This window comes from Lipotes vexillifer, unplaced genomic scaffold (genome assembly GCF_000442215.2).
Source record: "Lipotes vexillifer unplaced genomic scaffold, Lipotes_vexillifer_v1.1 scaffold21, whole genome shotgun sequence".
NCBI classification, from domain to species: domain Eukaryota; kingdom Metazoa; phylum Chordata; class Mammalia; order Artiodactyla; family Lipotidae; genus Lipotes; species Lipotes vexillifer.
This window is the reverse complement of record NW_006774065.1, coordinates 2,019,326-2,030,163: the sequence shown is the minus strand read 5'-3', so window position 1 is coordinate 2,030,163 and position 10,838 is coordinate 2,019,326. Positions and strand designations below refer to the sequence as shown.

Below are 10,838 nucleotides of genomic sequence, written 5' to 3'. Positions count from 1 at the left end.
CCCCCCCCCCCCCGGAACTGTGGAGCCAGAGGCGGGTGAGACAAATGCCAGAGCGGGAGCAGAGGAGGCTGGCCTCGAGAGGCATGCCGTGTCAGTGGGGCTGTAGGAGGCATCACCTAGGAGGCTGGGAAGGTTTCACATTAATTGGAGGCATAGGATAGATGCTGAAAAAAGCACCTTAAAACAGGGGGTGCAGATGGTAGGTGTCTGAGGAGCCCTGAGTCAGAGGTGTTTACATACTTGAAAAAGCTTGGGATAAACTGGAAGCTGAAAGTCAGCCTCCTGGGATCTTGACGCTCCCAGCCCCCAAGCAGAGCTGAGGGCTATCTGCTGTGGTCCAGGGTTAGGGTCTAGGGCTCCCCTGGCTCGGGGAGGAATGAGGAAGCCACAGGACAAACAGCGCCTTTGGCACATCAGCCTGGTCCTTGAACAGGCTGAGAGATTTCCAGAGTGCCTGGCGCTGGGGGGCTGATGCCAGTCTCACCTCTCCCCACTCTCGAGGAATAATTACTGGGTAAGTGGTTCAAGAGGGAATTGAGTGGCACTTCTGAAGCAGCGTGGAGCAAACAGCCCCCCAGAGAGGCTGAGCTGGCCTCCTGTTCTCTTCCCAGCCAAGCTTCCCACGCTGAGGGCCGGGTCAGACTCGGGATGAAGGTGCAGGCCCTGCCGGGTTCTCCCTGCCCTGACGGCCCCGTGTAATGCTTGCGCAGCCAGGGGCTGCACCGAGGCATCCGCGTACCCGGAAGAGCCAGAGCCAGGCCTGGAGCAGGTTCCCTCCTGCTGGGACGGGGACCCCCATGGGGCAGGACCGCAGCCAGCACCCCAACGAGCAGGAGCTGTGGTCACGTCTGGGCCATGAGGACCCGATCCTGGGTCTCCCTATCCTGGGTTCCAGGTTAGTCAGGCACTGAGTAGGGAGGCCAGCAACATCTGGGGTGGGGTGATCATCTCTGGTTTGTCACAGGCCCCGGTCATCCTCAAAGTCATTTGTGACTCTGTAAATCAGCCACTTAGCCTAAGGCATGAGGAAGGTGCATACCTGGAGCCGGGAGGCAGGATGTGTGCTCTTGGACAAGTCACTTAACTTCTCTGGGCCTTGCACCTTCCTGTCTGTCAAATGGATTGTCATGGACTAAACGTTTGTGTCCCTCGTCCCCCAAATTCATATGTCGAAGCCCCAACCTCCAATGGGATGATGCTAGGAGGTCAGGCCTTTGGGAGGTGATTAGGTCATGAAGGTGGAGCCCTCATAATAGGATTAGTGCCCTTATAAAGGAGGCCCCGGAGAGCTCCCTGGCTCCTTATGCCGTGGGAAGACACAGCAAGCAGGTGGCCGTCTGTAAGCCAGGAAGAGGGCCCTTACCGGACACCAAATCTGTCAGCACCTTGATCTTGGACTTCCCAGCCTCTAGAACTGTGAGAAATAAACGTCTGTTGTTTAAGCCACCCAGTCTGTAGCATTTTGTTATACAGCCCAAGCTGACTAAACACAAGGATAATATCTGGATCAGTAAGAGGATGGGTATTATATACAAAGAGTGTTAGTCTTGTCAGTGCTGTGAATACAGTGCTGGCGAGACAATCCAATGCCACAAACATCCACGGCGTGTTGCACGTGCCTGGCTTCGTGCTTGGAAGCCAAGGCTCCAGTGCAATTCAGACACTGACCAGAAGCCTACTGGGCAGATACTGCTGTGAAGGCCACAGTGCCACCCAACCCTCCACGCTGGTGCTGAGAGCTGCTGTGTGCACGGCCTCACCACCCACCTGTATCATGTACAGCTGGGCAATGCGGTACTCCTCCACGGTCATTGGCAGAGGAATCCGATATTCCTTTATAATCATCTTGGAGTCCAAGCCTTCCCGTCAATGGGGAACTGTGCGTTGGGACTTCTAGGCGAGGTTCCTTAAATAACCATGACAAAATTCACCAAGGACCCCTGAGAGAGAAAGAGAGGACAGGAGAGTCACTTTCTGCAAAAGCTGATGGGTAAAGTAGCACAGGACGGGCCTGGTCTAGACCCCAGGCTAGAGTTCTGGTCTCAAGTCAGCCGTGAGCCCACTGTGTGACCCTGAGCCCACCGCGTGACCTTGAGCAAGTTCCCTCACCTCCCCAGCCTCCATTTTCCCTATCTGCTAAGCAACTGTGTGCAGGACATGTATAAACTCTGATCAGCCACGAGGAAATAAAGGATTGTTATCCTGCTAGCGAGGGCCAGGCGATGGGAGGGCATCGCATCCCCTAAGAATCAAGAACATCGCGTTCTTGTTTTACGCAAAGTTCTAACAGCCTGCAGCCTCTGCTCCCCCGGGTTCTGGAGTAGCTGGAGGCCGGCACGGTGACGGCAGCGAGTGCTGACGGCCGGCAAGAAGGCAGGACAGACAAAACTACGAAAAACAGACGTGAGAATTTTAAAAATCAGCAGTCTTGGACCATTCGGCGTCAGGGCAATCGGTTCTGCTCCTGTCACCGGGTGCAGATGGCAACACTGCTTCCTGGCAGCAGATCTCGAGTTATCAAAAGAGGTGACCTTAGGTGTAGTTTCAGTTCAATCCACCACCAACTGCTTATTGATACCTACTCTATTGCCGACATTGGTCTAGGTCTTGGAGATAGAAGAGGAAAATCAGATAAATGGGTGGATTGCACGGCATGTGAATTGTATCTCAATAAAGCTATTTAAAAAATAAAAGCAAGCAATGTATTCACAGTAACTTGTATTTAAGATGACAATATATTTGATGAAGACTTGCACCTAAAGCAATCATATTTAAAAAAAACAAAACAAAACGTAATGCTTGAAGGAGGCATACCTGCAGTGACCTGGAAAATGAAATCACTCATCATAATCTGTCCCTTAGGTGGTGGGGGCTGTGCTGTGCTGTGGATATATTTGGTTACCCCCAGAGAGACTGGATGCTGTTAACTGGAAGCTGAGTGAAGGTTTCCAAGACAGGCAGTGGCAGAATCAGGATAGTAGTTTAGAAGAACCACGCCGGGGACAGCAGTCAGTGAGGATTCACAGGGACTGGAGGCAGGATGCTGGCTAAGTGATAAAAGCAAGGGCCGACCGGGCGGGCAGCTTCCCCAGGGCACCATGTGTACGAGGCCTGAGCATCACCCAGGCACTAACGCATTACTGGATAACTAACGCGATTGGGAAAAGCATGTATACCAGAACTCTTGGGACCTTCAGTACGTAAGGTGGAAAGAAATTCTTTAATAAGCCACCTAAGGAGGGAGATGGAGGCTGGGGATGGCCCCCACCGTTATTAGCCTAAAGTGACCCCCGTGTTGTTTTCTTCTTTACAGCAGGCAGGACTATTAGCCCCCAAAACACCCAGCACCAAACTCAACTTCTCACTTATCCAACTGCTTGAAATATAGCCCAGATAAACATCTTTTTAGCCCATTAGAGTTCATCTACTTTACATACCCCAGAAACTGCACCCAACATCTGCTAGGCATGGATGACACAAACCTGAGTTCATAAAAGACCCCAAAGGGGGAGTTTTGTGACCCAGAGGCTCTCCATCGTGATTCTGAGCGATGCCACCTAGACACATGAGCCCCCTGTCTAACTCCGCCTCTCCCTTTCTGGGTGGTGGTCCCACATCATTGTATCTGGAAGGCCTCTTGCTGGGAGAAATTTTCCACCCTAGCAAACCTGTCCCAGCGCCATCCAGGAAAGCTTGTTACTGCCCCTCCTGGTCCTGTCTCTTCCCTGATCAACCCCAGACCGCTGAGCTTACCACAAAGGGGAGGACTCAACTCTCCAGAGGCCGTGCTCATGTGCAAACATCACCTCTAACCTTCCTTGAAGGTGTGGGTCCAGCCAACAGCTAAGAGGGCATGTGGGTTCGGGGCCCGAGCTGAAATTGTCCAGGAGGATGAGAAAACAGAGGCTGCAGGCTGCCTGGACTCGGCTCTGAGACCCACAGGTCCAAGCTCAAGCCTGGCTGGAAGCTGAGGCCTCAGGAGAGATGAGTGATGGTCCAGAGCCCCCAAGGCACCACCTCCTTCCACAAGAGGGTGTGACGCAAGACGCTGAGGGAATTCCCTGGCGGTCCAGTGGTTAGGACTCTGCGTTTTCGCTGCCAAGGGCACGGGTTCGATCCCTGGCGGGTACCTAGCAAGATCCCGCAAGCCTCGAGGCACAGCCAAAACAAGGAAACAAGACCCTGGGCTGAGCCGGGGCAGCAAGGCACCCAGGCTGACACCCCCAAGAGGGTAGGACAGGCACCCGATTTGGGAACCTCCTGACACAAACAAAGGAGAGAGAACCATATGCTTGCGAGAGGCTGGATGAAATGCGGACTGGAGACAGGAAAGGGAAAACCTAGGTTCGATAAGGGCCATTTTTCCAAAGCTTTTCCACATGGTTTTGTGGGCTCCTTCTGTGGCAAGGGATAATGCAATGACCCAGAGTGAGCCTGGGCAAGTCCACGTCGTCATCTAAACTGCTAACAAATAGGTCAGATGCAATCTCTATATGTTCTCGAGAAACTCTAAGCAACCTGCCCTTCTGGGCTCTTCACGGCTCCACAGTAAATGACCTGCCCGCGCTCGCCCACGCACGTCAGACCAAATGTCCACTGGTTTGCCTCTTCCAGCCCACCAGGCACCAGGGCAGGACGTGGGGCCGGACTATGCTTTTTCCTTAGAAGCCTCCATTTCCCCCCAACAGCCTCCACGTCCCCCCATCCTAACACCCGGATGGACTCTCAGACCATGAGCCAGCACCCAGACACAGGCTTGGTTCTCGATTTCGGGGGCCCTGTGAACACGTGTCTGGAACACACACAGGATAACGTTCCCCTCCTCCCCAAGTCTCCACTTTCTTCTCCCAAAGACAAGCTACCCAGTGAGCTGTAATCCCACAGGGGGCATCCACATCTCCACATGCAGCCTGAGGGCACAGAGACAGGGAGGGGACACATACCCAGAGGTCCCTCAGCTGCTCCCATGTCCTGGGGGAGCTGGGCTCTCAGGTGAAGCTTAGGGCCGACCAAGGGCAATAACCCCACGACGGCCCCCAGAAGACAACACGCCGCTTAGGCTGCATTTCCATCTCCTTCTGGGCTAGAGGAAGACAGCTGTGCCTCCACCCAACAGGGGCCAAAGAGTGACAGAGGTAGGTATGTAGAAGGAAAGAACAAAATAAACGGTCCTGTCTAGTTGTAGTTAAGTGCGTGGTGACTAATGACAGGAGAGGACTCAGAACTCTAAGAGTGACACAAAATGTGCAGCAGTCACAGTGGAGCTCCCCCCAGGGATCTGAGGTCGCAACCTGACAACGCGTTTCCCGGCCGTGTGATCCGTGCCCGCCGAGTCTCGGTCTCTCCATACGTCAAATGGGGATAATGCCACCCGCCGTCCAGAGTCATCACCAGTGTCACCGAGATCAGTGCGGGTGAAGTGCTCACCTGCCAGGGGGTGTTCGTCTCTCAGTCCAGAGGGACTTGGAAAAGGCTTCACAGAACATGGAGCTTTCAAACGACGTGAGCTGGGTTTCCCAGGATCAGTGAGATTCTGTTCAGCAGAGCATGTGGGAGGAGGATGCTCTGGGAGAAGGAACGGCACGAACAAAGGCCTCGAGGTGGGAACGCACCGCCCCATCGGAGACACCTCCCACTGGCACACCCCCAGCGTCGCCACGCCGCGTCCCCGGAGGATGGGGCCAGGGCAGTGGGGGCACAGAGGCCACCGGCGGCCACTCTCCACAGGGCAGGCTGTGCTCAAGGCTGAGATGAAGCTGCTCCCTGCAGCAGGCATGACAGCCACACCCACGCGCCCATGGAGTTCAGGGTCTGCCGGGGCGGGAGCAGGGTGACAAGAGACCATCACTTGCTTCAAGAAGGCTCCCTCCCAGGGGAGGAAAGACATACTCGCCAAACAGGGTGTAACCACAAAGCGTAAGTTTCCCAACAAGCACTTCCACACAGAAGCCAAGCCGTCCTTCCGAGCAGCCCTGGGGAAGGTCTGCGGTCACCCACACCCGCCAGGGCTGCTCTCTGGGAAGCCGTCAGTGCTCTGGGTCACTGCGATCCCCTTGGGTCACTCCCAGCAAGAGGAACAGTGCTCGGGAGAGGGACACTGGCCCCTCTGGGGGCTGTCTTTCAGGGAGATCACTCTGAAGGGGCCAACAGTCTCTTGTCTCATCAGACACTAGCATTTTATTTACTTAAGAAAGCCAGATCTGTTTCTTTCTACACCTATGCTAGTTGGTTCCGACAACTATCCTGACTTCCTGTTGAAGACAGAGCAGTGGGAGCTCTTCCGTTCTCAAAACGACAGACAGCGGCTAAAGATAGAGAAAAGTCACCACGGCCGAGGAACGAGGAGATGGCTGCAGCCCCGAACCACAGTCCATGAAGGATACCGGCCAGACACCACAAGGTCTGAGCTGGGAGGAAGGAACATGCTGACAGCTAACATGTGCCACCTCGGACCTCTGAACAAATACCACCTCCTGAAGGATATGGAACGATGGAGTCTAGGGCTGTGGACGCCCCCGGGGCAGGAGAGCCATCACCCCGTCTTCTGTTTTCTACTTTTTATTGAAGTACACGTACATCCAGGAACGCGCACATATCATAAGTACAGATATTTTCACAAACTGAACACACCCACACAGCCAGCAAACAGATCAAGAAACAGAAAATTAATAACCCCGAAGCACCCTCCCCCAGGCACACCTCCCCCACCATGGATAACCGTCTGCCTTTTGCCTGTTTTGTATTTTGCACTAGGTTGAAGCCTACGAACTGCCAATATCCAGCTGTCTTTGACCCACCGAATGCGCAGTTTCATATGGAATCAGGCTGTAAGTGCACTTTTGGTTCTGGCTGCTTTTGATCAACATCATGTTCCTGGGGTTCATCCAATTTGTTGCATGTAGTTGTAGAGAGCTCACTCTCACTGCTGTCTAATATTTCACTGGGTGAATATTCTATAATTGATTTAACCATTCCATTGTTGATGGGCCTATGGGTAATTTCCAATTTGGGGCTGACGGGAATAGGGCTGCTGTGAACAACTGAGTACACGCAGAGATGCAATTTTACATTATGGAATGGAAGGGGAGTGAGAGCCATTTCTATGACAGAACCTAGTTCTCCCGGTAAAGGAATGAAGTGGGGCTTGGGAGGGAGAAGGGGCAGTGAGGAGCTGGTCATAATACAGAGGGTCAGAGACCGAAAGAGCTTTTCTGTGAACCCCCAAACCTGAGAGAGCTGGAATCCCTGGGCACAGGACAAAAAACAGCTCTGGGAAGAGAGTCTTCCAGACAATAAATAAGCCCAAAATGCAGCTGCAGGCTGCTCCAGATCACTCCTTGCATTTCCCACACGCTGCTATTTAGAAGGTAGCTAGAGAACAATAATCAGAAAGGAACTCACATGGGTCCTACGCATTAAGGGTGGGGGGGCAAGTGAAGAACATGCATCACAAGAGGAATCATCCACAGAAATGCAGAAGGACTTCAGAAAAAACAGTTCTCCACTGAGTCAGAGAAATTACAGATATAATCTCTTAGAAACTGGTGGGGGCAGAGGAGTGGAAGGAAGGAAACATAGAAATTTAAAAAAGAAATTATTGGATGACAGAAGAGATGAAAGTTGAAAGGCTGGTTAGCAGAGTTCAGGGAAAAATGGGAAAGAAAAATAAATACATCACAGATATTTTTTAAAAAGCCATACTATAAGCAATGAATAAAGGGGCAAAGCACAGTGCGAAAAATTAGAGATGGTGGGCGGGCTTGAGGAACTCACACAAGATTAAGTGAAGACTAATAAGACAAAATGACAGATATGGGAGGCAAGAGGAAATCCAATATATACATAATTAGTATGCTTCTCCGAGGAAATAGAATAATAGAACCGGGGTGGGGGAAGTATTCAAATATATAATGAAAAAATTCCCTGAAATAAAAAAGACTTGACTCTGCAGATTAACTGCCATTCTGTAGTCCAGGAAAACCTGATGGTATAATGAACACCGAGACATCCTAAAAAAAGTTATTGAGCTTAAAGGATAAAGAAAGAATCATATAACTAGGGGGCGCAGGGAGATGGGTTGAGGACAATCAGAATCCTCCTCAGCAACACAATTTCAGAAACCAGTGGAGCAATATCTATAGAGTTCTAAGAGAAAGAAATTGTAAACCAGAATTTTATACCCAGCTATGTTGTCCCTTAAGTTGTCCCTTAAGCATAAAGTTAATAGACATTCTGAAACACGCATTTAGGAGCCTAGACATCTATAACGTCTTTTAAAAATTACCTGATGCTAAAATCCAACCAACCAAAAGACAAATAAAAGTAAGTTCATCAATGGAGGAATACTGGTGAATACTGAGTTAAGATTTTTGAAACCAAGGCAATTATGGCTATTGAATAGAATACAAAAACCTTGACAAGGTCCACAAATAATATAACTAACAAAAATTGAGAGTGGAAGAACAGAAGCATGGAATTTGATTCATTATGTAGGTTAAAAAACTAAGGAGGGATAAATAGTTGAAGCACAGGAATTTTTAGGGCAGTGGAACTATGCTGTATGACGCTACTATGGTGGATGTGTATCATTATACATTTGTCAAAACTCATAGAATGTACAACACGAAGAGTGACCCCTAATATAAACTATGGGCTTTAGGTGATAATGATGTACCAATGTAGGGTCATCAGTTGTACTGTACCATCTGGAGGGGCATGTTGATAATAGGGGAGGCTGTGCTTGTGTGGGGGCAGGGAGTATATGGAGAATCTCTGTACCTTCCTCTTAATTTTGCTGTAAATTTAAAACTGCCCTAAAAGATAAATTTTATTACTTAAAAAAATTAATGACTCTAACCTTTTAAAAGTTTTTCTCTCAGAAAGTAGATTAGAGGTTACCAGGGAGAGAGGGGAATAGGGGGTCATTGTTCAATGCTTATGGAGTTTCAATTTCAGTGATAAAAAAATTTTGGAAATAGTAGTAGGGATAGTTGTACAATATTGTAAATGTACTAATGCCACACAATTGTACACTTAAAAATGGTTAAAATGGCAAATTTTGTGTTACAGATAAATATATATCACAATTTTAAAGATTAATGTAATAGGCCCAAACCACTGAATTGTACACTTTAAATGTGAATTGTATGGTATGTGAATTATATCTAATAAAGCTGTTAAGCTTGTTTCCCTCTTTTCTCACCTTAACTTTAACCTGTTAGGAACTATTATCACTTATGATGAAGAAATGTTTTTCTGAAGTTTAACAATTCCCTTCTGTTTCATTTTAGATATATGCAAGTAGGTGATTTATCTTTGGTTAAATTCAAGTAAAATTAAATTTGATTTTTTATTTTTAAAATGAATGTAGAGTGCCACCCATTTTTTTAAAAAAAGTTATTACTACTCTGTACATATCTGTACAGAATCTGAAAAAATGTTCACTGGATGCTGGAGAGGGTTATCTCAGATTGATGGAATTCTGGGCAACTTTTACTTGCACTTTTCTCTATTACTCGATTTTTCACAAGGCAGCAGCAACAGAGTGTGAGCCGTATGTGTATAACCGGTCTGAGAAGGGCAGTCTGCGTAGTTGTGAAAATGATGGACTTTGAATCAGCCAGACCTTCTGCCACCTCCCAGCAGTGACCATGGGCAAGTTGCTTAATCTCTTTGATCTTTCATTTGATCTTGTACAAAACAGAGGTGAGAATAGCACCTACCCCACTGGGCTGTCTTGTGGATTAAGTGAGATAGTGCACATAAAACATTTAGTCCAGTTCCAACCAACACTCAGCTAGCAATTAGGAGGTGCTGCTGCGCTGAGCAAGGTCTGGAAGACAGCTGCCTGGGGAACAGGGCCTGTAGGCTTCCAGGCTGGGCTGCCAGGGGCAGGTACAGGTGCAGACACTACATGCACTGGCATCAGGGGAAGACAGCCCAGCACCCAGGGCACCAACGTCCAAAGGACGAAAGGCCCCTTGGGAGGTCATGGTGAGCTTTGCAGCCAGAATGCGGACCTGGTTAGGACACAAGAGTCCCCTTGTTTTCTTCCCGGCTGAGTCTGAAGCCAGGGGGGCACAGGCAGCCACCAGCCCCCTAATGAGAGAAGGCAGCGTGACTTGGTGTCTGCCCGTCCCCTGAGCATCCTCACCCAGCAGCTGAACCCTCAGACAATCTTATTACACCCACCCCGGCTGCCTGGGCTCACAAGACAGACACACGTCTCATCTCCGTCCCCGCTGGAGTCGTGATGGGTTAGACAGAATTATATTTTACTTCCTTCCACAGGGCAGCTTTTGGGGCTGGAATAATGAGAGGGAAGAAAGAAATTAAAAAGTCTGCAGAAGCCCTCGTGCGCGGGAAGCCAGGCAAGGAGTCTGTGTGACCACCGCACACAAACCACCCTCCCATCTCTCCCCAGGGAGAACAGGGACAGACCCCCTAGAGGGCCTCAGGTATGGTATCTGTCTCTAAAAAAGCCTTGGGCTTCCAGAACCCATATATTCACGACCCTAGAAAGGACCCCCAGCCCCCATGTTCATCGGTGTCTTTGAGGGAACAGAAGGGCCAGAAGAAGTCAGAGTGGGGGCCGCCTGGCATGGCGATCCGGGAGGCCACAGGGGAGGGACCAGCCCTGGACAAGGTGCGCGGCCCAGGCTGCACCCTGCTGGGCCCGGAGCCCTGGCTTGGACGCTGGGCAGAGTAGGGGCGGGGAGGGGTGACCCGACTCCCCCTCAAGCAGCCTGTCCCACCAGAACCCACGTGGGAAGACAGAGAAAAGGGGCCTGCAGTTGACCGAGAGCATCTGATTCTGCCCAAGGACTCAAGGGCAGGAC

General features: G+C 50.2%; 1 protein-coding gene across 2 annotated transcripts in view; it reads right to left on the bottom strand.

The window, feature by feature from the left end:
- The window catches only part of PITPNM2 (phosphatidylinositol transfer protein membrane associated 2), a 32,369-nt gene extending 30,429 nt beyond the window's left edge, over positions 1-1,940 (bottom strand). For both annotated transcript variants that reach the window (XM_007448676.1, XM_007448677.1), the window contains exon 1: positions 1,768-1,940. In XM_007448676.1, coding sequence (XP_007448738.1) covers positions 1,768-1,845 — 78 coding nt within the window. In that variant the 5' untranslated portion in view covers positions 1,846-1,940. The remainder of the gene's footprint in view (positions 1-1,767) is intronic.
- Between the last annotated feature and the right edge of the window lie 8,898 nt (positions 1,941-10,838).